At 31.2% G+C, this 27,287-nt stretch overlaps 2 protein-coding genes across 2 annotated transcripts; one reads left to right on the top strand and one right to left on the bottom strand.

The window, feature by feature from the left end:
* Positions 1 to 202: 202 nt before the first annotated feature.
* On the top strand, positions 203 to 9,075 carry LOC126742168 (YEATS domain-containing protein 4). Its single transcript, XM_050448743.1, has 4 exons — positions 203 to 350; positions 1,940 to 2,221; positions 8,593 to 8,782; positions 8,834 to 9,075. Exons 1-4 carry the CDS (start codon positions 303 to 305, stop codon positions 8,995 to 8,997), a joined length of 684 nt encoding a protein of 227 aa, XP_050304700.1. The 5' UTR covers positions 203 to 302; the 3' UTR covers positions 8,998 to 9,075.
* On the bottom strand, positions 9,014 to 27,287 carry LOC126742167 (coatomer subunit gamma). The gene is made up of 13 exons (XM_050448742.1): positions 27,157 to 27,287; positions 26,968 to 27,098; positions 26,691 to 26,916; positions 26,466 to 26,634; positions 26,268 to 26,397; positions 25,993 to 26,207; positions 21,959 to 22,101; positions 21,548 to 21,905; positions 16,872 to 17,115; positions 16,580 to 16,799; positions 10,057 to 10,428; positions 9,321 to 9,581; positions 9,014 to 9,227 (listed from the first exon to the last, which is right to left on the bottom strand). The coding sequence occupies exons 1-13, from the start codon at positions 27,191 to 27,193 to the stop codon at positions 9,097 to 9,099; spliced, it is 2,637 nt and encodes an 878-aa protein (XP_050304699.1). The 5' UTR covers positions 27,194 to 27,287; the 3' UTR covers positions 9,014 to 9,096.

Raw genomic sequence — 27,287 nt, 5'->3', positions numbered from 1 at the left:
GTTTTTCATCGTCCTACTCTTGGAATTCAGTAAAAAGTTATATGCCTGATGGTCCTTGACATCATTAGTAAAAAAATTGCATTATATCCACTTACATTATTAAAACTTTGCGTGTACGTGTGAACGTACAACTGTCATTCCATTTGTTACTTCAAACTTGCTACCATTGAATATACTGAGCGACTGTCATAATTGTCGCTGTCAAAAGTGTCAAACATATGTTTTTATTTACTAACAACATCCTTGTTGATTGCATTTGATTATATTTGTAAACAAGGAATATTAACTATTACTAGGAAAATATGAGCTTACCAACTGATTTTGGGCCAGATTCTGGCGGACGCATGAAGGTAGGTTCAGTAAATCTTGATTAATCCTTGCTTCTTAACAGTCAAAAATCTAACCTCACTTTTATTGCCCGAGTTATAAAACAGATACAGTTGTGTTATTCAAATGTACCCCAAGGATCTGTCCTAAACTCAATCCTCTTTTTCATTTATGCAAATGATCTGGTAAACTTTCATGAAGGTGGTAACATTTTACTGTTTGAATTATTAAGAATCTGGAACTGATGAGGCACAATCGGATTTAGAGAGATGCTTTTGGGGCAAAACTTTACTTAATATATCAAAAAGTCAATGTTCATAGGCTCTGAAAAAGAGCACATTTTTATCCAAAGATTCCTAACAAAGTGTCTGTTTCCTGTGTCTTCACCTAGATTTGGACCAACATATCTTGGAGCTAAGTAAAAAGTTGTCAAAATCTTTGTATCTTATTTGGACTTTGTCATGTTGTATCTGTTTAAAATCCCTACTTACAATCTTAGTTATTTCTATACCTTTCTGGAATGGAGACTTTTTGTCCATACTCAAAAGATCTTTGGCTTACAGAGGAAATGCATTCAAATTTTAGGAAGTCGCATACAGGGATGATTGATGTCACATTTTTAATCAGCTAGGGTTTCATTGCCCTGTCTTTATATACTAGAGTCTCTACTTTATTATTGGGATAAACCAGAATCTTTCTTTTTACCTATGCATCCATCACATACCTGACTCATGATAGTGCTCTGTTAACTTGGTTTAAGTGTTAAGACTCTCGACTACAGCAATTTGAAAGAAAGGATTAAAAACTCCTTAAAAAATAAAGTCTTTTATGAACACTTCATAAATAGTAACAAAGTTACTGTACTGTAAATTTTTTTATATGTCTCGGCTATTATAAAAAAAAAATTAAATAATATCTTATAAGTGTAGTGTCCAATTTTAAGTAGATATTAATGTAAAAACGCTTCTTACCAATATGCATTTGAATTTGAGTATTTTTAATAAGAATTAATACCTCTTCTCCAAGTGACTTAACAAGTATTTAAATCAAAAGACACAAAGTGATTAGATGATAAATTTATTAACACAACTACACCAGTTTCAAACTTAGAGCTCTTGTAACCATTTCGGGAATTAGATGAGTCTGCTATGAATTCATTGGATAACGTGATAAATGCTTCTTTTTTAATGTCCATTTCAATGATATACTAAAAAAAGCTATAGTTGTTTCATTGCATTGCATATATCTAGCTAACTATAGGCACATATCCTTTCTTCCAACACTCTCTAAGATCATAGAGAGACTAGTTAAACTTAAGAGTTCTTGGGAGAAAAATGGTGCTAGGGATGCTCTTTTCTGTTGATTTAAATAATGAAATACTACTTTGCAATCTCGAAATAAATGGTTTGAGAGATGTGTCATTGAATTGGTTGAGAACATAACTTTGTGACAGAGTTCAGAGTATTTTCTATGCAGGTTGAGATTCAGATAACATGTTTCCAATATATCCTTTAATTTTTTTTTCTATAATAAGTTAGTCAATGATATTTATTTGATCTTCTGCTGATAAACGATGTTTTGAGTTGAGACTGTAATGTATTATTTGTTACAGGGAATCTGTATAGTAAAGCCCATAGTCTATGGAAACATTGCGAGGTACTTTGGTAAAAAACGAGAAGAGGATGGACACACTCATCAGTGGACAGTATATGTTAAACCTTACAACAATGAAGATATGTCCGCTTATGTTAAAAAAGTGCATTTTAAACTACACGAAAGTTATGCCAACCAAAACAGGATTGTTGTGAAACCGCCATATGAAATAAGCGAAACTGGTTGGGGAGAATTTGAGATCGTTATTAAAATTCATTTTCATGATCCTAATGAGAGACCGGTAAGTCACCTTAAATTATTTTCTAATTTAGGTTTATATAGAGTTTTAATTACATTTTTACTGTAAAAATTAAGTTTTTTTTAATTAAATTGTTTCAATTTTTTGTACTTGCTTACAGTGATTGTCATCATATCTTAAAATTGGCAAACATCTTGTAAAATTTTCTCTAAACATTGTCATATAATTACATGGAGTAATTTTTCATGTTTTTTATACTCCTGTATAAAATTTCTTAATCATTTGAAGTAATTTTTAATTATATTCCAGGCATTTGATGCTATTTTTGTACTTCCCAGAGATCTAACATAATTTACACACATTTGATGTTTTTTTAAATAATTCTCATATTTTTCAGATCTCAGAAGTAAAAATATTAATATATAGGGGAGAGTGGGGGAATATCGACTACTTAAGCGCTACTGAGTTTTTTAAATAAAAGTATTTGTACAAATATGTCTAAAATGGTAAAATTGCTTTGTTACTTTATCTAGTAGAAGATTTTTCTATTGCTTTCGCAAATGAATAAATATTTTTTTTCTAAGATGGGGTTTTGTAAACATGGAAAAAAATCGGGTAATTTCGACCGATAGGATAATATCGACCACAGTGTAGGGTAAAATCGACCAGGCAGTAATATTTTGGAATTAATTTTATTTTAACATTTAAACATTAATTTATACTGAGCAAAAGTCACAAATATATACTGAAGCTTTTTCTGCGCTAGTACAGTCAGCATGAGCCCAGGTTGCACAAGAACGGCACCGCCACCAAATCTCATTATTGTATCCAAATTGTTCACAAATAGCGCAGATTTCATCAATTTCTCTTTCCTCTCCAACCGAGGTTTCCACTTTATCTGTAATTTTTATTGTGACCTTCTTAATTTTTTGTTATTTCCCTCCTCCTTACCTGTAATTTTTTTTGTGATCTTTCATTTTTCATTTTCCTCCTCTTTTTGTTTTTTTAATGTCTTATTTTCGAGCTCTTCTTTTAAAGGGGTAGATGTTAATATTTGAGAATGTTGCCTTTTTCGCTGTGAAATTCTTCATTGAAATACTGGAGGTGGACATAACTCATGAAAGGAAGTATTTTCCAGTGTTCCTTTAATTTTCAGGGTTTTATCAGCACCATCGCTTAGACTGTCTTCCGCAACTTCTTCCAATTCAGACTCAGACGAATCTGATGACAATCTAGTATTACGTAAGGTATTCAATCTTCCTGGAACAGATCCACTTAATCCACTTGGCCCTAATTCTAATTCTATGGGTTCTAAAATATTTTCTGATGTATTTTCCTGCAATGGTAAATCTCCTGGAGCCGTTGTATTTGGCGGATCATGATTATTTTCATGGATAGATAAAAAGTCTTCCTCACAAAACGCATCACGATTAATGGGAAATATTCCGGTCGTTTTAAATTCGTTTAGAGCCTTCTCTATTGTGGTCACCCTATTGTAAGCATTTCCAAAAAGTTCGGCAATATCAGTGCCTTTTATTTTTTCATAATTTCTACTTTTCATGTACTTATCACATTCTTGCTGGTAAGCAGTTTTCAAGGACTTGAAGAAAGTTACGTCCAGAGGCTGTGTCCTGTGAGACGTGTGGGGTGAAAGCGATAGTAAATGAATGCCAGCATTTCGACAAAAGGTGTAGGAAACTAAAGAAGAATGAGTGGAATGGTTATCCAGTATTAAAAGAATAGGTTGCTCTGGAGTAGCATTAGCGAATTTCGCAAAATGTTGCAACCATTCGGTAATCCATCCAGATTTTGAGCATTTGTATATCGCGCCTGACGGACCATTTTTTTCCAAGCCATCTTTCATTCCCATTCTCTTAAAAATCAACATAGGCGGAATATATTGCCCGGATGCGTAATTCCAAAATATACTTAACTACAACGCTAGACGCCCTCCATTGGCTAGGCGAAAATATACTCACGCAGAACATCCCTGTCGAAATCATACACGCCTATAACGCTAGTGAGAGTTCGTAGGTGGGTATACTTAACGTGACCATTTTTTTTGGGTGGAAGCTGGACGGTTATGGAATTTTTTAATTAAATTTAAAAAATTAATAGAGTAGTCAGCGGGTATCGGACAAAATAAAAGACCAGTTTTATTAAAAATTCGCCGACGTTTCGTATGTTTTTAGGCTTTTTCAAGGCTGTTTTAGAAAATTCCTGACCCATATGTTAAAATATACATATATAAAAATCGATTTCATTTTACCGTACTGTTTAAATACTTTAAAAAACAAACCGAATATCAACAACACGAAAAACTAGCAATAATTTTATTATTATATATATACAAAATTCCGTAAATGAAAAAGTAGTCTATGTCATCAAAATCGACGGCTAAGGCGTAAAAACTTAACAGAGAGTAAGACAGAACGACAGAGTTACTTTCGCATTTATAATATAGTCAGGAATTAGAATTGGGCTGCTCAAGATTAGAATATTATTTTGAAATAAAAATATATTTAATAGATGTATTAACTATTAATAATTATGATAAAAAGAAGAAACTTATTTAAGTGTTTGTTTAGATACAAGGACAATTTTATTATTTATTTATTGAATAACTAACTACAAAAATACTTATACAACTAAATAAAAAACATAAAACTAAAAACGGTTTCCAGTACCTTATTGAAATTACTATGGTGGCAAACATAAAACTTCCGGTAAATTAACTTCTTCAAGTTAGGCCACGAATTCCTCACTATTCACAGAGTTTTTGTAGCAGTACAAAGTTTTTGCATCCATTCAGTACAATGGCGACTGAAGTCCTTATCTTCCTCGCTACCGAGTTTTAAACGCAACACAGCTTCATAATTTTCGTTCCCATTATATTCTGTTATATTCACATTGCCTGCGTCACTGACTAGAGTTTGGAGTAATACTTTTAGGCTTTCCATGACCACTATCGCACTACACAAACGCGAAAAGTCGCTAACTACTAATTTTCAGATAACATTAGAGCAACCCAATATAGCGCCTCGTGCGGCGCGTTGTCACCTTATATGGTTTTAACGGAGGTGTTCTACTAGAGTATGTTTTCACTAGTGGCGCCCTTGCAACAATGGCGCGTTGTAGCCGAGTATGTTTTAGGCGGAGGTGTTCTGCGTGAGTATATTTTCGTCTGGCCAATGGGGCGGCATGCTATGGTGTCCAGCGCTGTGGTTAAGTATATTCTGGAAATACGCTGCCCGGATGCACTAAAACAGCACACAATCGTAGTATTTTGACCCCTTTCTCCGCTTGTTATCGCACCGACTTGCTTCTCTCCTTTTCTTGCCAATATGCGACCCGGATTGTGGACATTTTAAATACCAGTTTCGTCAACGTTATAGATGCGATGAACTTCAAAATGGTATTTTTCAAATAGTAACTCTAGATTATTGAAAAAAATATTCATTTCTTCTCTGTTGACTGCGGTAACTCTGCTAAGGGTAATAGCTTCTGGTTTGCGAAAACTAAGCTGCGGATAACGTCGCATAAATGATCACATATCCCGTTCTCCTTATTAAAAGGATGTTTAATTTTATTTGTCTCGGCATATTTAAAAACCAATGATCTTATGCTTTGAACTGTCAATCCATAAAATAATTTTGACAGTTATATGGTTTCAACCATTTCTTTTTCCTGATTTTCGGAAAAGACAGGTTTTCTTCCCAACGTAAGTTTTTTTGGTTGAAATCTACCTTTTAGCCTATCTTGAAGAGTACCATATGGTACATTAAACATTTGTGCGGCACGTCTAATTGATAATGTCTTTTCTCCCACGGCCTTTATTGCTCTTTTCATGGAATCCTCCGTCCATGAGGAACGTCCAGTTTTTCGGACGTATGTTCACGGCATCTGAAATGAAATGCTGACATGTAGGTACCTAATGCTTGCATTTATTGCGCACTTCATTATATAAAATATAAATATATAATTAGGCCACAAATATTAGGTAGGGTAATATCGACCAGTGTGATCGATTTTACCCGAACCGGTAAACCTAACCTAGATTTTTTTTTTAACTCAAAATATGTATTATAAGTGCACCAAATTGGACCTAATAAACGAAAGCATATCGGGAGCATCATATAAACAGGAAATGCAATACATTTAGAATGTAAAAAGAGTTCCCTACCTTAATAACGGCAGCGGAGTTTTAATAAAAAAAAAGTCCAAACACAAGCACAACTAACAACAACAACACAGAACGAGTTATGGAACGATACTAATCGTATAAATCAGGCTTATACGAAGCCATCTCTCGGTCTGTTGGTATATTACGCCCGAATGGCGCCAAGTTTATGAGATTTGAAACTGGTCGATTTTGCCCGACGATCGATATTCCCCTTATATATTAATATTAATTTTATTCCATCTGTCAATCAATATTAACAGAGATATTCAGATAGAAACATGAGTATGCACCCTAATCTATGTTATCCTTACTTTTCAGAGATGTAGCTTAAAAACCATGTATCACAAAAAATTCAAATATGCTTTATTGTTACATAACATAAAAAATGTAGTTGACAAAGCTGACTTAAACATAGAGTAAACAAATATGAACACATAAAAAATAAATTGATCAATAAAATTAAAATATCAGAATTTATAAAACATTTAAATTAAATATCACATAACAAAGACCTAAAATAGTAGTAACTAAAATTAGTCAAAATCTGTGTCGTAATTATTCATCATGCAATACTCTAAAAACCACTCTAAATCAACTTTTTTTTTGCACCAAATCTGACCATCCCACAGTAAGTCAAAGTTAAATACACCTAAAAATGTCCAAGTAGTGTTCTTCTACAGTGCGAACGTAAAGGTTGGAATAAATTCATTTAAAATTCAGGCGTATGTTCAAAAAAAAAACGCTCGGACATGTCGATTTTTATTTTTAACTGCGGGTTTTCTTACTATAATTTTATGTATACAGGGTGGCCCAAAAATAAGTTACGGTCATCAGCGTAATTTTTTTAAATGTAAACACCTATTTTAGATTTAGGTTCTACATCAAATTCTAAGTACATTTCATGTACCATGTCCTATACCTAAACTCGACCGTTGACGATTGAACACAATAGAACTTGAATTGAACACAATAGAATTGAACACTTATGGTATCAGCAAGATGGAGCTCCAGCCCATTACACTCGTCCCGTGCGCCAGTACCTGGATACCGTTTTCCCTGGACGTTGGATTGGTCGGAGGGGTGCAATTGAATGGCCGGCCAGATCGCCGGATCTGACTCCTTTAGATTTTTTACTTAAAAATTAGAATAACGGAAGAAATAAGATTGATAGAACCTTCTGTTATCGATAACGTTTTACAAGAATTTCAGCATCGACTGGGATATTGCCAAGAGGTTCGTGGCAGCCATTTTCAACACTTAATAAATTAATTAAAATATTTTTATGTATTCTTGCTTGATATAAATAACTCTTCCAAAAATAGCCTTTTATTGTGTTCAATTGTCAACGGTCGAGTTTAGGTATAGGACATGGTACATGAAATGTACTTAGAATTTGATGTAGAACCTAAATCTAAAATAAAAAATAGATGTTTACATTTAAAAAAATTACGTTGATGACCGTAACTTATTTTTGGGCCACCCTGTATACATAAAATTATAGTAAGAAAACCCGCAGTTAAAAATAAAAATCGACATGTCCGAGCGTTTTTTTTTTGAACATACCCCTGAATTTTAAATGAATTTATTCCAACCTTTAGGTTCGCACTGTATAGTGTAGTAACCTTTTACAACTAACATCTTTCTTACCTCTCTCCTAAATAACTTATAAGAAACTGTCTTACGATCTGAATAATTTTTGTAGGTCTCATTTAAAATTTACAATATTTCTATTAACGTTTAATATATTCGTCTTACAAAGATCTTAAATACAAAAATCTCATCCATTATTCTCCAAGAGACAAAATTAACGAAAACAAAGAAAAACACAAAGTCACGGTCTCACAACATACAATCACAGGCTACACGTGTTTCGCTCTAGTTAGAGCATCATCAGGCTTTAAAAGCCATCCGCACACTTCACAGTACATAAATAAACAATGATTGTTGACTTGATGAAACACGCAACACGTACAATGATTGTTGAAAACAATGACGAATTGTTTATTTATATACTGTGAAGTGTGTGGATGGCTTTTAAAACCTGATGATGCTCTAACTAGAGCGAAACACGTGTAGCCTGTGATTATATGTTGTGAGACCATGACTTTGTGTTTTTCTTTGTTTTCGTCAAAGATCTTAAAGATAAATTATCTGAAACTTGCAAGTGAGATGAAAGTATTGAGAATAAAAAAATGTGTTTCTTTTTGCCTGCTATAGAATATACTTTTAGGTAACTTTATACCATATTTTAAAACTATTCCCATCAGGAGGCACTCAGGATATAGGAATGGAACAAGGAAAAGGTCTAGTTTCAGAGAGTTACGACGAAATTGTTTTTCAAGATCCCACTCAACTTATGCACCACCTCTTAACGAACACGAGGCAGCTTACTTTAGGGAAATGGGAGCATAATACTAATTGTAAGCCTTTTTATTAATTGTTTACAATAAATTTTTATGGACAGTTTGTAGTTGAGGAGAAAAAGGAGAAGACTTTGAAATCTATCATGGACGCCAAACAGAAAATTAAATCTGAAATCGTGGTTTATAAAAATAAACTGAAATTAGCCAAAGAGACTATACAGCAGTTTAAGGACGAGATTGCCAAGTGTCAAGAGTCACAAGGACCGGTTTGAAAAAAAAAGTTATGTATCAGATTGTATAGTATTTATTTAATAAGCATAATAATAAACATTGACTTTTTCTAAGATAAATTCCACTTTATTTCTTATAACTTAACCTACAACCGACGTAATCAGCTCAGAAATCCTCTCGTCTTGAGACCTTACGGTCAACTGCATTGTCACGCCATCTGCCAATGCTAATTTAGCTTGAACCAAGATTTCTATACCACCTCTGAATATACCTAAGAAAAATTAGGGTTTTTTATGCACACACACTAGCAGAAACAGATGAAATTTTGAATTATTTTTTTTCCAACGAAATTGTAAAATTTTACCTGCCAATAACAACGTGTGGGTAGTTTTGCCTTTAGGTACTTTATCGGTCCGTTCGGCCGGTTGCAACCCCAAAAACTTGACGATATTCGTCACCGCCTCCTCTAAACTTCCCATCGAACTGAGGGCGTACGTATCCTCCATCTCGTAAAACGTATTTGCCGCCTCCTCCCACGATGCCGCCCAATTTGCCTTGTTCACTTTTTGAATTTGATCTCCCAGGGTGACTTCCAGGTCTTCTAGCATGTACTCATCGTCATATCCTGAATTTAAATAAAGCGTTCCAGTTATAATTTGATGCCATAATTACTTAAAAATTTTGTCTAAGGCACTAGATCTGTAAGATATATTGACGAAACCCCTGAATTTGTGTAAGTAATTTTAATACCTTACCTTTGTAACTTAACAATTTGAATCTATATCTTATAGGTTTCCTTGGTTCTTTTATAGTATCCCTGATGATGGACATGTTATATGTCCGAAACGTATCGAATTAAACATTTTTAAATAAATTTAGTGGAGGATGACCGAAGTATTTTTAGTTACCCATTGATGATCATTATAACTATTAAGTCAATGAGAGTAATTTTTTTATAAAGCCTTTATAAAATGATTTTATATCTTTTTTATAGGTATGTTTTAAAACAGGTACTAAGCAACTAAACAATATAGTTGTTTTATGAATGCTTTACTAAAACCCAACTACTTAATGCATTATATAAAAATAATGAAATATACCTTCGTCAACATCGGGCAGTCCAGTGGCAGGATCGCAATCCTTAACGACAAACTTTAATACGGCCCCGAAAGTGCCGAGGGTGTTCGGGAAATCGTCCTCCGGAAATCGCAAGATGACGTAAGCGGTACCGGTTTCGTTGTAGGGCAATTTCTCGCACGGGATTTCTCTGATTATTGCGAAATCCTCGCTGGGGTCCAATTGCACCCGGACGTTCTCCAACAGCTGATCGTTTAACGTGTTCAGACAATCGAACTGTAAAACCAAATGGCGCGCGTAACAGTGTTTTACGCAACGTACGACGTATTCGGTTTCGGACTCGGTCAGTTCGACTACGTCGGAGCTGCGGAATAGTGGTCCCAGGGCTTGAATATCTATATCAAATCAAAATATGCTTTGTTTATGAAAAAACCTTACTATTAGATAAAATATTCAGTTCTTAAGAAGCAAGTAGATAAGTGTTTAAAAGGTACCTAAATCTAACCATAAGTAGCAAATAGGAATAAAATACAAAAAGGAGAGAAGATATTAATAAAGCTAGCAAATTGTAATCTTTTCGATAAAAATGGACAAATATCGTACATATACATATACCAAAATTATCAAAGTAATTAAAGTGAATATGAGAAAAAATTTAAAAAGAAGAATATTCGGTAAGACTATCAAGTGCTTCACTTTGAAGCAGTGATGCAAAAGGGTTTTTGAAGCAAATTAAAATTTGTGCAGACTTTATATTAATTGAAAGATGGTTAAAAATCTTAATACATAAATAACTAAGGAGTTCTTAAGCATTCGAATATATAAGTTTTGTCTGATATCATAGAGCTTACCAGATTTATCGCTGGTAAGATGGAATTTAGATTTTTTTAAAATTAAGCAGGTTGTATAAACAAACAGCACAATCTCAGTACCATTAAATCCCTAAATAAACGGCTACAAGTCTTTCTAAATATTCTACGACGAACATACTTAATCTCTCTATTCCGTAAAACAAAAACAGAATTGAAAAGACTATTCAATAGAGCAAGTGGCTTTCAATAAGAGAATGATACACTAATTTAGCAGCTTCAGATTCAAATGCGATAATCCTAAAAGCATAACACTCACTAACCAGTATTTAATGCTCTTTTCAGGTAATTATTAATTATTTTTGACACATTACCATACTTGGTTAGTGTGTGGAAATGCCATGTTTGCATCTATATTTAAGTGTCTTTAAATGCTACTAATACGAAAGAATCCAATACGTAAAAACGTTAAGTGATCCATTAAATATTAGAATTGGTGTACCACAAGGTACAGTGATGGGGTCAATATTGTTTTTAACATATGTATATATATACTTTAACTTAAAACTCAAAAATGGCTCAATCATATTTTAAGCAGGCGACATGGCTGGAATCTTTACGGCAAAAACTTGAAATTAATTAAAAAAAAGCCTGATAGATGGACTAATAGTGGTACAAAATTATAAGTAATACAAGAAATTAAACAGGTTCCTAAAACGAAATACTTAGGCATTATTATAGATAGACATCTGAAATGGGAAGATCAAGAAGCCAAATGAACATCAAATTTTAGAAAATTAATTTATAAATTTTATGTCTTAAGAAAACATCTTAAATAAAAAATCTTATATTATCTGTATTATGTATGTATGGGAATGCATTAAGTCCATTAAATGTTGTACATAATTATTTACTTAAAGTCATTTATAGAAAAAATAGACTATATTTCACAAAATTGTTGTACTCTAAAAATATTTTTGATGTACGGTCTCTATACATATTAGAAGTAAGTATTTTTGTATATAAAAATAAGAAATTTAAAAAATAAGTATCAAATAAGGAATAAAACTAATACTTTTATAGAATTATGTACAAGTAATACCAATGATAATTTGAGATTTGTTAATTATTTTGCACCCAAAATGAGAAAGTACAAAAAAATTATAATTTTAAGAAAAATGCCTTTCGTATATTTTTTTTTTAAATATCGATAGTTTAAAAAAACTGTTTTAAATATTTATATGTAGATCTATTATTTATCATACGGCTACAACAACTGGTTGCTAACAACATATGGTTACAGAAATTAGTTTTAGCTAACTTGGGTATACCAAAACTATATTCTTTTAATGCCAGGTAGTTGAAGTAATCTTTTCTAATGTCAGCAAAACAATTATAGTTTTTTAAATTTAAATATTTAAAATCACATTTTCCACATAGTTGACGTAACTTTAAGGCAATAGTAGTTATTTTCTTGTACTTCCAGGTTGATAAAACATTTTTTTTTAAATGTTAAATAAGGCTTCAATTCCCTGTAAGTAACTACAGTAAATTTTCTCGCATTCAATTTTTATTTCTATAATTTTTCTACAGCAGCTATTAGAAGAAAACTCAAAGAAAAATCGAATTTTCTTATTTTAAACAGAGTTTCTATTGCCTGGAATTTTCTTTTTTAATTCTATTTAGTAAAAGTGTAGTCATATTATCCAGGTAGTTTTATTACTTATTATAAAACTTATTATATATTTTATCGACTTCTGGATAAAATGTCGAAATCCATGTCTAATGGAATTACTTTAAAAAACTATGGTTCAAACTTTTAACTCTCTTTGTTCCTGAAATAGGGACTTAAAGTTTGAAAAATGTTAATATTTTAACTTCAAATTTTCCCTGTAGCTTTTCTGTTTTTAATAAAATATGTCTTAGGGATTTTCTCTAACACTCTCCTTTAAATACAATTTAAACTGCCTGGGATTTCTTCATTTAATTCCAAACAATTAAAGCTATATTTTCCAAGCAGTTGACATAATTTTAAGGCAAGTAGTTGAAATATATTTAACCAATTTACGTGCCAATAAATTAGTTTCATTGATGTTTAAAGACAAGAGAATAGAGTCAAATCATTGCTTAAATCCTCCACTACAATGACTAAGAATTATGAGAATGGTGGTGTTATTTATAAAAATTGTGAAATAACCTTTTATATCAAGAGCTATAGCTGCAAGGTGATTAATATAAAGAGAAAATAAAATAGGGCCAATCACATAACCCTGGGAAAGAGGCATAATTCTTAATTCAGTGGCTTTTACTCAATTTTCTTTATCAGTAGTAGATACTATTCTTCATCATTGAATTAATTAAATTATTATATTTTCTGTGTCTCTCTCGTTAAGTCTCTCTTTTCTAGTTTTTTTTTGTAGTGATTATTCTTTCTATTCTTTTTTCTTTAGTCTAGTTTTTGATTTTCTTTATTCCAATTATTTTTTAGGATATCATAAGCCCTGGTTAGGGTTTAGATTTTTTTTCATTCTTTATGTGTTCGTTTCTTATTATTTTAAGCAGAAACTTCATTATTTCTTCGATATTACTATCTTGGCCTAATTTTTGATCGAAAGCCTCAACCAATTGTAACGAATCTTTACTGCAGTTGAGTATTCATAACGTTACCACTTTATTCCTCTTAATATCAGTTCGCCAACTAGGGTATAAATAAATTTAAGTTAATTTCACAATAGCTATTTGCTCTAATTTTTGTTAGAGTTTAGTTTTAATTACTTAATTTGACTAATTAGTTAAATTATAATTTTTTATCAGATTGGTGCTAAATATTGGAGATTGCTTTAAGCTAATAAGGTCAACCGGTTTGTTTATTTATGGTTGATAATTCTGCAATATCACATTTCAGTGAATATGTGTTACTAAATACATTTAGTAAAATCTCCTTTTCGAACGTGTTTAATAAACTCCTGGACAAAATTATCGCACCACTAATTATTTTGTCAAGAAAATTTAATATCAGTTAAAACAGTTATAATATCTTTTCTCGTATAAAAAGCAGAACTGGACAAAAACTATGTTTATGCTTTATCATGGAACATACTGTTCGTGAGGAGTGAGAATACATCCGCATGAAAGTTTTCATAATTTGATACGAGGAATGCTGCGAAGACTTCAAGCGGTCATTGCAGCTAGAGGTGACAATACACGTTATTAAGAATTCATTATGGGCTTATTGTTTTATTTTTGTATCAAAATTGAAGTTAGTGAAAATCGATGCTTTTCCTTGTATTGAATTTAGTTACTTAAATCTCGTTTTGTTAAATAGAATATAATTGTTTTTGTTAATTAATAATGCATAGTTAACAATGCTTATAAGTTTGCTTATTTTTTTATCTTTATTAAAAAAAATCTCTAAAAATCAAGTGGTGCGATAATTTTGTCCACGAGTTTAATTAAAATAAGTAAAATCTGTATTGTTGTGACGAATTCATAATGAGTTACTTATTATATTGGGTATTACGTCACTTATAGCAAAAATCAATTTAGAAATTTTTATCTCACACTCTCAACAATTGAAAATATCCTCTTGCAAAATATCTTTTAAATATCTTAACTCCATACGCTAATAATTCTGATTCTTACATTAAAAAATTCTCAACACTTTTTAGAAAAACTTTCTACAATTTCTTTTAACCCTCATGATCTATTGGTAAGTTTTGATGTTGTAAGTCTTTTTACTAATGTTCCTGTTGACAAAACTTTAAATATTGTTAAAAATAAATTAGAGAATGATAATAATTTGGCAGAACGTACAACACTAAGCGTTAATACAATTTTAGAACTTTTAACCTATTGTGTAAAAACTACTTATTTCCAATACAATAATGAATTTTATCAACAAAACTTTGGTATGGCTATGGGTTCTCCTCTTTCACCAATTTTAAGTAATATATTTATGGAAAATTTTGAATTTGAAATTATTAATACATTTGATAAAAAACCTAAAATATGGTGGCGATATAGTGATGATATTTTTTCAATATATCACCATAACGAAATAGATCTTATAAATTTTTTAAATTACATTAACTCAAAAGAATCTACTATAAAATTTACTCTTGAAAAGGAGGCTGATGGTCAGCTTCCTTTTCTTGATATTTTAATTAAAAAGGATTTACAAAATTTTGAAACTAGAATTTACCGTAAACCAACTCATACTAATAGATATCTTAATTTTAATTCTAATCATCCAATAATGGTAAAAAAAGAAGTGGTAAAAAGTTTATATGATCGTGCACACATTATTTGTAATAATCAATATTTAACAACTGAAAAAGATTTTATTAAAAATATCTTAATTCAAAATAATTATCCCAAAGAATTTTAAGAAAATTGCTTTAAAGAGTTTGATAATCCACGTATAAAATTGAATCAACCACTTTTTACGACAAATCTTATTTTACCATTTATTCCAGGTTTTTCTGATAAGATAAAAAAAATTGCTAAAAAATTTAATATAAGAACTATTTTTAAATCACAAAACACATTACGATACTTATTAACAAAAACTAAACCTTTCAATGAAAATGAATTTAATAAAAATGTAATCTATAAAATTCCTTGTATTTATGGTAAATTTTACATAGGTGAAACCTGTAGACCATTACCAAAAAGAATTAATGAACATAAATCTTACATAAAAAACAATGATTTTCAAAAATCAAAAATTACACAACATGCATTCGACAATAACCACAGAATAGACTGGAATGCTTCCTCAATTTTAGCAAAGGAACCAATTTCAAAATTACGTAAGCTAAAGGAAAGTGCATTTATAATGTTAAATGAAGATAAATGCTTAGCTACTTGTTCGGTTGATTTTCATAATACATGGATTCCTTTGCTAAAGAGAGAAGTAGATCAGGGTATTCTCAAAATTAATTAATGATTTAAAATATTTGATATTCATGTATTTTCTATGATTAATTTACATTAAGATCACACCCCTTTAATTTTTAAAAAAGTAACCTTTGAAATTTTTGTTATCTTTCAAAATAGTTTGTCAAACTATTAATAAACCGTCAAATCATATAAAAAAGTATATAAAGTATTTTCGAATTAGGAAGAAATTTTGATGAGACTGCATTACTGAAAATTTGAAAGATAAGTATATTTTATTTTTAATTTAATTTAATTTTACTTTAATTACCTTGATAACGGTAGTAGATATAACTACCGAAACGTTGGTTCAAATTAGGTATTTTTAAAAAAAGTAGGTCTTCTTGTTGTTTTTTATCGTTTTTTAATTGTAATATTCATAAAAAAGTTAGGTAGGATATTGAAAAGAAGAAACGAGCTCAGAGATTGTTCATATTCATAGATTGAACCTCAGCTCCTAGGTATATAAAAAATCTATTATACCTCAAGTAAATGTATTTAAAACTTATTGAACTTAAATTAAATTAAGTATATCGAACGGTATCGTTACACATTTAAGTTCATATTTCTTTTAAATACGTGAATAAGTCTATTTTCTTCTTCTTTTCAATTGTTGAGCGTGTGAGATAAAAATTTCTAAATTGATTTTTGCTATAAGTGACGTAATACCCAATATAATAAGTAACTCATCACGAGTTTAATAATTAATAATAATAGAAATGTTTTATTTTGAAACGCTTCACTTACATTTTTCCATATATTCATACTTGGACAATAATATAAGTAGAATAAGGCTTACCAGGAATCTGAGATAGCTTCTCAGCAAAGTTGTCCTCCCTGGATACGGGGGCGGCTTTAGCCGGTCCCGAACTGATCAACATGCCCTCCGACTTTTGTTTTAGTTCGTGCTCGTCCGGTTTCTGGATCGGCGCCACCGGCACAGTTTTAATGTCAAACGGCTCCTTGGTATTCGATTCGCTGTACTCTTTCAATAATTTTTCCAGTACAGGAACAGAAACCTAACATGCAATATAACAACAAAAAACTCTCCATTTAGTTACAATTTGTTGAATCAAAACAACAAAACTTACTTGCAAAGGTTCTAAAATATAAGTGTTATATAGACCTTTGTCGTTTGTATTCAAAATGTAGCTATAATAAGTGGCCCTGTCACGAACTTCGTCATCCGAGTCCATTTGGCATCGGGCCAATAAAACTTGAATGTTTTCGAGGAGGTCCGGACAAGAGGCGCCAAATTGGGCCATCGCGGACACCGCCGCCGCCCTGATCGACGGACACTCCAATATAACGCGGTTATAGATAAATCTGATGTACCTTAAAATATATATAAAACAGTTTTTCTTTTAATAATAAATCACGAATCATTATTAATAACAAAAAAAACTTATCTTTATAAAATACAACAATTATTAGTTTAAATAAACAAGAGTAAATAAAAAATTTTATTACAAGCTAATTCACAGAATTTAATGTTTTAACAGTGCCCTCTATCTACATTCTTCAATTAGCAATCTACATTAGAAAACACTTAATAAGAGACTATACTTTTGTTGCTTCACAATTATCCATTAAGAAATATTAATGAGTTGAGTATTTCAAACTTCAGACTGTCTTCAACAATTGCTATATAATGCCCAATAGAGTGTATGATAACTTATATAAAAAATGAAGACACTTTGAGGAAACTTAAATCTAAACTTTTTAACTTTCTTACTGAAAAATGTTACTATAGTCATACTTGTTTGTCTTTTAACCATTTCATTAAAGAAAAATATATCTGTGTATTTTATATTAGTATATATTGTATTTGGAAATTTGACGAAACTAACAAATTTTTAATAGGAATTAAAATCACATTTGGAATTTAAGATAAACTTTAATGAAAAAGTATGTGACTTCTTAGATTATATTTAAATAATCGATGTTTATTTGTAAAGTTTAACGGTTTTCTTTTAACAAATTCTATTGCTACCTCTGGGATACCCTAAAGATCTATACTGGGCCCACTATTGTTCATTCTATTCATTAAAGATATATATATTTGTGAAAAAAAAGGCAATTCTTAGTATATGCAAATGATCTAAAAATACAATGGCTCCATTAAAAAATAAGCAGGATTGTAAAGTCTTACAAAACGAGTCAAATTACCAGACTTTTGCATAATAAATAATTTATAAATCAATTGTAAACACATAAGATATTTTAAAGCAAAATAAGTCATTAAATATCAATATCACGTCAATGGCATATAAGTAATTACAGTTCAAGAAATATCCGACGTGGGCATTAATTACATTTGCAAACAAAATTTCAGTCGCATAATAAAAATCTATGTTGTTCACCTATAAGCTTAATATTATCTCGAGAATTTCCAAAAGAGGATAGTTAGATTTGCCTATTTAAAAAAATAGGAAGTATCTTGCTTTTCCGATTCTAATATCATATAAGGACTTAAATACTTGAGACCAACGTCGATCAAACAGTAAAATACTCTTTATTTTTGATATACTGCATTAGATTATTAGCTCTTCACAGTTTTTAGGGCAAATATTGATAAATGAGAGATTGAGATATTTTTTTAGATATCAAAGTGCCGATACTCCCTTAGAGTTAAGTTTAAAAGAATATAATAAGTTAATTAAATCTGGATTTATTTTCCATAAAAAAATCAACTTGATGTTGTTTATTAGATTGAATTAAGATTTCCACTCAAACATGTAAATATCTACAAGGTGCTTGTAAGGGTATAAATAAATTTAGACAATTAAACGCGGTTGTAAATAAACCTGATGTATCTAAAAATTTATAAAACAAGTTTTTACGTTTTTGCACTCTGCTGTACCTATTTTAATAAGTGAATAAAACAAATCTGAGGATATTAACTAATATGTGAGGTTTTTCTGTAATGATAAATTAAAAACAATACCAGGACAGATAACTGAATGGACAATATTTGGACAAATCTCTAGATATAGGACTGTTTCACAGTTTTTCATTTACTGAGACATCAAACTACATGTTTCTGTATGATAATTCTTGAAATACTGATCCAAGTCGATGATTAGGTATAGAGGGCATGGCACCTAACAAAAAAATCATATCTTATGCAGATGATACAAATCTGTTGATTGAAGGTAAGAACTTGAAGAACTATTGTAGCATTGACGAAAACAGTGTATATAAGCATAATTTTATGGTCTGAAAAAAACAAGTTCTTCCTCAATAAGGATAAAACTCATTTTATTGCTTTTTCACGAATTAGGCAGCAAATTCTGTTATTTTATTTAAAGATACACAAAGGGAGTTATATTTAACGGGCATTACTTTTGACCATGACGAAACTTGTTGCTATGCATTAAAATTTCTTTCTTTATATTATGCGTTCTCTAGCTTCAAGGGTATTTCTTATTCAGAAGTATGCCATCAGGATCATTATAGTAATATTAAATTAAGAGGCTAGGAAGGAATAAACTCCTTACATTGATTGGAGTTTAGATTTTTGAAATAAGTACAAACAATTTTTCAAGAAAATAGATCTGTCCAGGTATATATGTGAGCATTTCATAGAATTTGGGCGTCAAGCAGGCAAAAGAAACGACAAAAGAACCTCTATTTGGATTTTCTAGTGGGTATTCAAGTGATGTGCTGACGAACTTTTATTGAAAGATTTATAGTTTTCGACCTTTTAGCTTTAGATGTCTTTGCTTATGTTTAGTCTGTAATATGATATAGGGACTTTTAAGTTTAAGGCATGCTAGATTAAGAAAAAGCAGATTGAGACGGTACGTCGTATTGTACGCATTAGCGAGTTGGCTTGTATAACCTTTTTTTTAAATAAATCGTTGGTGAAGCAGTTTATTTTTTTTTTATTTTTATTTATTGCTCTTTCTTACATCAGAAGTGGGATAGAATTCGCGTATTAATCCGCAAGTATAAAGAGGCCGCGAAAAATACTTGAAATTTTATTATATTAAACCATAATTACGAGAATGGAGCAATTAACGGAAGTGTTGGCGGCTACACTTAAAGAACTAAGAGACGTGTCGTGTCGTAATTCGAGTCCTGTGACCGCTATCGAAATTCCGAAATTTTGTCCAAGTGATAGCGATGGAGCTAGCAAGTGGTGTGAACAAATTGAAAAGCTTGGTGATACATTTAAGTAGTTGTCCCTTGAACAATTAACGAGAGCAGCTTCTGGACTTCAGGGAGAAGCGAGACAGTGGTATAACAAGTGGCAGCCAATTGAAAAATCATGGGAAAGTTTTAGGGAGGAGATTTGTAGTTTCTATCCTCCAAAGAGGAATCTAAACGAAAAGTTTCGTAAGGCCAGCCTGTATACCAGCCGAAGCGCCACCTCATATTGTGAGTATGCCAGAACAAAAATTTCTTTAATTCTAGCCCTTAATTTTGATTTAACTAAAAAATAATTGTTGGAACTGGTTATAGGCGACTTAGATGATATTCACGTTAAGACTGCTGCTTTTAATAGTAGACTAGATTCAATTTCAAGCTTATTGACTTTACTTGCATCATATGAAGTTGCTCAACCTACAACCAGTAATTTTAACAATCGATTGAAACGGCGTTTTCCGAACACTGACAGTATGACGAGTGGACCCAGCGTAAAATTGTGTTACTTTTGTCGTAAGCCTGGCCATTTACAAAGGCAATGCCCGGAAAATGCAAAATCAAATTTTATACAGAAAGAAGCTGATAGCTCGTTTATCTCTAAAATAAAATGTAATTTTTGCAATAAACTTGGCCATACCGCTGATAAATGTTTTCAAGACTTAAACAAGAAAAGCAGAAAGGTTTTAATATCAATCATTTTTGTATTGAGCTAGATGACAAATTTTGTACAAAATTTAAAATTCAAGATTTTGAAGTAAATTGTCTAATTGATACCGGGGCTGAGTGTAGTTTACTTTCTAAAAAGATTGCTGGTAAATTAAGTTGCCACATGGAGACAAATTTTACTTTATTAAAGGGAATTGGAGGTAGCTTTGTTTCATCTCTAGCAAAAACTACAATAAATATTGAAAATAACGGGACTGCCTTTAAAATAACATTTTGTATAGTTGATGACACCGACATATCTTTTGACGCTATTTTAGGTAGGGATCTTTTAAATTATAAGGGCGTAAAAATTTGCACCGATTCTAGCGGTACCAGAATTTATTTGGAAAGTCCTACCTGTAAAGCCGATTCGATTTCAATAAATTCATTTACAAATTTTTCTGACAATATTTTGTCGCCTTTGCAAGGTAATTATTTAGAAGACCTAAAGAAAATGCTCACATATACTATTCGTAGACGAGACCTTTTATTGCCAGATTTTCACCAAACAACATTTTATTAGAAAAATATTATTTACAATGCTAAATTTAATAACATTGACAAATATATTCATTTTTAAGAAAAGGCTCAGACATGTCCTGGTCGAGAAAAGCTTCTACTCTCTCGATAAGTTTTTTCTATAAAATTTTCAACAGCAAATGTTTGTATTGTAAATTGGAACTCTAAATAGTTTATTTGTATGTATGTATATTGATGTAAGATGTTTTAATTTGATTCTTTTTTGTACTCTGATTATGATGACTTTTCTTCAGTTAGAGAACTTTATGTATGTATGTATGTGTGTTTTGTACTGAAGTTTTCTTGACTTGTGTAAAATATTTTGATTTTTTTGGGACGAAATATATCTATCTATAATAGTTACCTCGCTCTAAGTTTAAATGTTTCTTACCGTGAAGGTTGTTTGGTCTTTGGTCCCTCCCTTCCCAATAAATTCAAAATCCTGACCGCCAATGAGGCGTGCTCGCAATCCTCGATAAACTCGCACAAATGCGCCAAACCGGTTTCTTTCGCTTCCGGATTATCTTCTATGATCGTAATAATTGTATCGGCGATGGACGCCTTATATTCCAGCCCGCCCTCGTCCCTCAGCATCGCAGACAGGAAATTCATTAAGACGCTGTGTTTACGGGGAAATTTCAAAGCTAAAGCGCGAATCGCTTGGACCACGACCACTTTAAACTCGTCACTTATTTCTGACACGAATGTCGCGATTTGTTTCATCAGACGGTCCACTGACGATTCAGCACCTACAATTTTATTTATTAAAATAATACTAAGAGTGAATCAATGCGAAACATGCCTGTTTTTAATAGAGTGGTGATTGCTAGAGTAGCAATAGATCGATTAGAGTCCGTGATCAGAGTTTCCAAGTCCAGGTTGCAAGCAGTTACAGCCGCTGGATGAGTGATTGCCACTTGATTTAATGTTCTTACAGCTGCAAATCTAATTGAAAGTAATAATAATGATTAGAATTGTCTTTTGGAAATAAAAGAAACTTATTTTATTCCAAAAGAAATGCCAATATTTCCATCTTTATTTATCACCTTTAAGAGTCTCTATCATTTGTAAGTCTGTTTAAAAAAAGCAGCTTATATCCAATGAGAAGATTTGAAAAAACATTTTTACCACTAATACAAAATTTGATAAGGGAATTCTTAAGTCCTACATTTTACACAACCTTTATTTATAAAGCATTTACATAAAAAAATTTAAAGGATTTAAAGGAAATGACATATCAATTTAAATTTTAATAGTACCTTATTTCAGAATATGCATTTCTAAGAACATTATATTTCAATCATACAAACTTAAGGTGACGAATCCTACACACAGGAATTACAAAATCTTAATTATTAACATTATTCTCTACAGATTTGTATTCCAATTGAGATTATAATTAATGCAAATTTAATAAATGATTTTTTAATTTTTTTATCAATGGTACCAACTTTAAGTCATTTGGTAGCATGTTATAGAATGACAGACCATTGTTGAACAAATCAAAAAGGGTTGAAGAAGTTTCTATTGTGTTTAACTAAAAATGCGTGTTGTTGCCTTCCCTGATATGTATCAACCTCATTAATTCTTATTAGGAAATCTTCTTATATTCTATTTTATAAATAAACAAGAGAAGTTGATATTTATAACATTGTTGCATATTGAGCACTATATTACAGTAATTGCAACAATTTATTTATATTATCTGTTTTGATTTTGTAATAAAGCACTGATCCACCTTAGTCAAAATAAGGTTTTATTAAACTATTAAAAATTAATTTCTTTGTAAAAATAGTTTGTACCTTAAATGAGACAAAAACTCAATTTTCTTACCCAATGACATACTCAAAATAACCATTTCAATTTAACTAACAATTTAATATAAATGCAAGGATTTTTTTTAAAGTTTTCTTTATCTGTTTTTTTTTTTGATTTTAACGAATTAAGTTTTATTTATAATATTTTTCTTAAATTATTTTTTTATTTATTGATAATATAGTCAGTTTTTTTAATTTTAAGTTTAATTCCACATTAAGAGTTGAAGAAAAAGACAAGAGCTTAAAAAAGATGACAGTGTCATTGGCAAATTGAAGTATTTGACAAAATGTTATGTCATTAATATATGAAGCAAACAATGTAAACCAAAGACACTTCCCCCGAGAACCCCATTATATGATTTCATATTTTACATAAAAAATATAATAAAATTTGACTATATTTAAATTTAATAGTAAGATCTTATAATAATAATAATAAATGTCTTTTATTATTCAAATTCATTACAAACCTGATATAAAAAAAAACAAAGTACCTGAACCTGGCGCAGTCTAACTTTATATAGCTACAGTGTGGCAGACGGATCTGAAACACTTTGGCCTGAGGTAAGGGGAATGCAGTAGTGGAGACAACATGGCCGGCTTCATTCATAAAATGGACAGTGGCGTGTGGTATTACGTGAAACTATTTAAATTCGATTTAAGGAAAATAATTTTAAAATTTATCAAAATAAATTTTCCTAATTAATTATTCATTTGTATGTTTTATGGTTTTAGAAATAAGTTCTTTTTTTTTTCGTCACAGGCTATAACTTTTATATTTTTAATTATAAAAATTTAAAAAAAAAAATTAATAGCTATAGGACTACTACCCAAAATTACTTAAAAAAAACTACCCCCAACAAATACATCCCTCAAAACTGAATTTGTCGGGGGTAGTTTTTTTAAGTAATTTTGGGAAGTGATCCTATACCTATTAAAAATATATTTAACAAAAAACTATACTTAAAAATAAAAAAGTTATAGCCTGTGACGTTGATTGTGGAACACCCTGTGTACAGGGTCGCACGCAAATATCTCTGTTGCTAAGCCGAATTTAAAAACAAAGTTTAAACAAAAGTTGCCAAGGTCACAGGGGGCCACGTCACTGCAATAGTACGTGTATTTTGAAGGTCATTAAAAAAAAAAACAAAACAAAAGTCAAACGTCGACTAAAATGAGCCACCTGGTATAGATTATAAAAAACGAACAGCATAAGCGTTTTGGCAATGATAAAAGTTCGGTTAAACTAGGAACGGGAATTTTTATGTTTTTGAAAACTGTCATCTTTTTCGACGTGGCCGTTTTTTCCCTGGACTGGCTAACATTTGATCAGGGTTATTTTGTCGCCTTTCTTCATCTTCCTTGTGAATTTTTCTCACAGATGCTACGGAGACTCCGGTATCAAGGGAAACGCGATCAAGCTTACTCAAAGAGGCAATTTCATCGAATTATTTGCAGCTTCTTCATCGCAAATCCTAATAACAACATTTTGAATGCATAGTTGGTATACAAAAAGCAATAAAATATAATATAAAGTACCGTTTTTTTAAGAGGCACAATGTATTTCTTTTTTTTTTAAATAAATTATTATAACTTACCTGTAAACCTTTGCTATCACTTCCCTCGTTTGACTATGAAGGACCTTACCCTCAGTGAATTTATTCATTATAATAAATGTTATTATTCGTATATAAGTAGACAATAATAAAACAAACTAAAAAATTAAATATTAGGTATTTCATGTAAGTAATAAAACAGTGAAACTCCAAACCTACGAAAATTACACTACCTACTTATAGGTATACACAACACCAAGATCAGTTTTTTTAATTAAAAGCCACAAATAAACCAAAATAATAAATAACATATAAAATAAACGGAATCCAAAAATCAACGATAAAACCTGTCCACCCTTCAATAGTAATCAATGTTTTGAAACGGCATCAAGCATTGTAAACAGATGGCGTAAACAAAGACGTTGTCCAATGAACTGTCGAAATAATTCATAAAAAAAACACGTGCGGCGAGGGAAACCAATCACAAGCGTTCAGGTTCATAATGGCTGACCCCTATTATACAAGAAGTAGAGGAGTAGAAGTAGGAATATAGGGATGGAACGTAATGTTGCCAGATTTACTAAACATGATCCATTTTTTGGACAAACATTTAATTGTATCATATTTAATAGTAAAACAATTGCGTATTAAAGCCAAAATGGAATAACTATTTAGATTATAATTCTTAACATTTTACCCTCTACATCTTGTGATTGTAAAAAATCTTATATTGCATATTATTAGAAAGTAAGTCCCGGACAATTACGTTTTGAGATTAAACGTGGCAACGTCGAATATTTTGGCCCACATTCCTGCCGCTGTTTCAGATCCACTTGCCAGACTGTACTCCACTGAACCAGATTAGGGTGTATTAGTAGTATATAAACCAACATTATAACAACATGTTATATGTAAAGAAACATTCCCAATTATAATGTAACACAAAAAAAGTTTTCTTCTTCTATAAAAAAACAGCAAATTTAATACATATTAAACAGTAAGAGAATTGTTTTGAATATTCATAAGAACAATTTTATATTTCCTCCTGAATGTATCTGCACGAAGGTCAACAAATTCTGCAGGTATTTTATTATAGCACTGAACAGCATTTAATGTTTTTATGATGAGATGCATTGGATATACTATATTAAATTTTTGAACTGAAATGATCCTAAAGGTGGTCTTTTGAAGCTGATATTACACTGTCACTTTTTAATATAACATTCAATTTTAAAATTACAATCTAAACAAAATTTACTAGCAAAATTTAATAAGAAAATCAAATTTTATTTTTTTTCCAATTCTAGTTCTCTAAATCAAACTGAATACATGAATTTCACTGTAAATTAGTCTAATACAAATATAGAAAATCTAAGAATAATTAAATTCCTAACAAGATATCATTCCTATAAGGAATCAGCCAATTTTGTGTATCCCTAGATAAAGAAAAAAATTGCCTTTACCTTAATGTTGGCTTTGGTGCACTACAAAACAATTGCAAAACACTAATCGCTTGTGCCAACTCCCTGCTAGTGGTGCGTTCCAAATTGACGATAGCATGTGCCGCCTCGTACACCACCATCTCCGACTTATGTCTAAAACATGACTCGATATACTGGAAATATGGAGAGTTACTATCTGCTCCCTCTTCTTCAATCAGTTTCGCCGCTATACGAATCTATTATAAATTAATTGTGTAGATAAAAAGTTGTTGAAAAGAGGACTTGTTGTGACTTACCAACATACAAACTGCATATGGAGACTTTAAAGACATTCGGGTCAATCTGCCAACCAGTTTGGTTACGGCTAACCTATCACTTTTTCTGATATGATACAAAAGACCTAGGGCATGATATTGTACCATAATACTAAAAATCAATTAATCATAATACCGACATTCTTATAAATTAAATCATTAGTAACAGTACTTGCATACCTGTCACTGTTGACGGCCTCTTGGGCCTCATTCACCCATCTTTTAACAACCTCAGGAGCAAATCTGGTCATATGCAAAGAGCTAACCAGGGCAGCTGAACTTACTGCAGGATTTCTATCTACAATAGCTTGTTTCATGTACCTTTCGATTGCTTGAAGCATTGTGGCATCTAAAACAAGAATAACTCATTAACTTTTACTTAAAATTCATTTCAAATTTTATTACCAGTAATGCTGCAAAGTGCTCTTATTGCCGCCGCTCTATACATATCCTCTTTTCCAGTCATGTCTTTTGTCAAACTGGATGTTACGATAATGACATCATCTGCAACTGAGCTTAATTCTTTGATACCTAAATATACAAGTCTTCGGAGTATTACATCCTTAGATTGAAAGAGTTTGGTCATTGCGAAAAATACATCTGTGGCCTCTTTGGTACTCAATTGTTCACCCTAAAACAGTTTGTAAGCCAAGTTTTAAGAGCAAATGGTTGTTCGACATACCTGATTTAGCATATAAAGCAATTTCGTAAGTATCGGTGTACATTTCCTCGGGTTCACAGAAGTTTCATTAAAAATCCTAGCCTCTTGCAGCACTGTAGTCTTTTCGATGTTTTGGAAAGGGTTGCCTCCGCCTAAAACAGGATTTTTCTTGTAAATTAGTAAAGTCTTACCTGGCCCATTTAGCCTTACCATCTTCCTCTTCTTTCTTGTCCCTTTTAAAGCTCATTTTAATAATTCGAATAGGCAAAATTGTAAAATAGGGGCTCTAATACAATCACAATTTCCACGTCAATACGTCAAAAAAAATTGGAAACATCCAC

The sequence above is a fragment of the Anthonomus grandis genome, chromosome 11, assembly GCF_022605725.1.
Source record: "Anthonomus grandis grandis chromosome 11, icAntGran1.3, whole genome shotgun sequence".
NCBI classification, from domain to species: Eukaryota; Metazoa; Arthropoda; class Insecta; order Coleoptera; family Curculionidae; genus Anthonomus; species Anthonomus grandis.
This window is presented reverse-complemented; position numbering and strand designations above follow the sequence as displayed.

Excerpts from the sequence above, each read along its gene's own strand:
- LOC126742168 (XM_050448743.1), top strand. The coding sequence starts at position 303 with ATGAGCTTACCAACTGATTTTGGGCCAGATTCTGGCGGACGCATGAAG. Across the intron at positions 2,222-8,592 it reads ATGATCCTAATGAGAGACCG|GTAACTTTATACCATATTTT; the intron begins GTAAGTCACCTT and ends ATATACTTTTAG. Across the intron at positions 8,783-8,833 it reads ATGGGAGCATAATACTAATT|TTGAGGAGAAAAAGGAGAAG; the intron begins GTAAGCCTTTTT and ends GACAGTTTGTAG.
- LOC126742167 (XM_050448742.1), bottom strand. The coding sequence starts at position 27,193 with ATGAGCTTTAAAAGGGACAAGAAAGAAGAGGAAGATG. Across the intron at positions 21,906-21,958 it reads CACCACTCTATTAAAAACAG|GTGCTGAATCGTCAGTGGAC; the intron begins GCATGTTTCGCA and ends ATAAAATTGTAG. Across the intron at positions 16,800-16,871 it reads ATATTTTAGAACCTTTGCAA|GTTTCTGTTCCTGTACTGGA; the intron begins GTAAGTTTTGTT and ends ATTGCATGTTAG.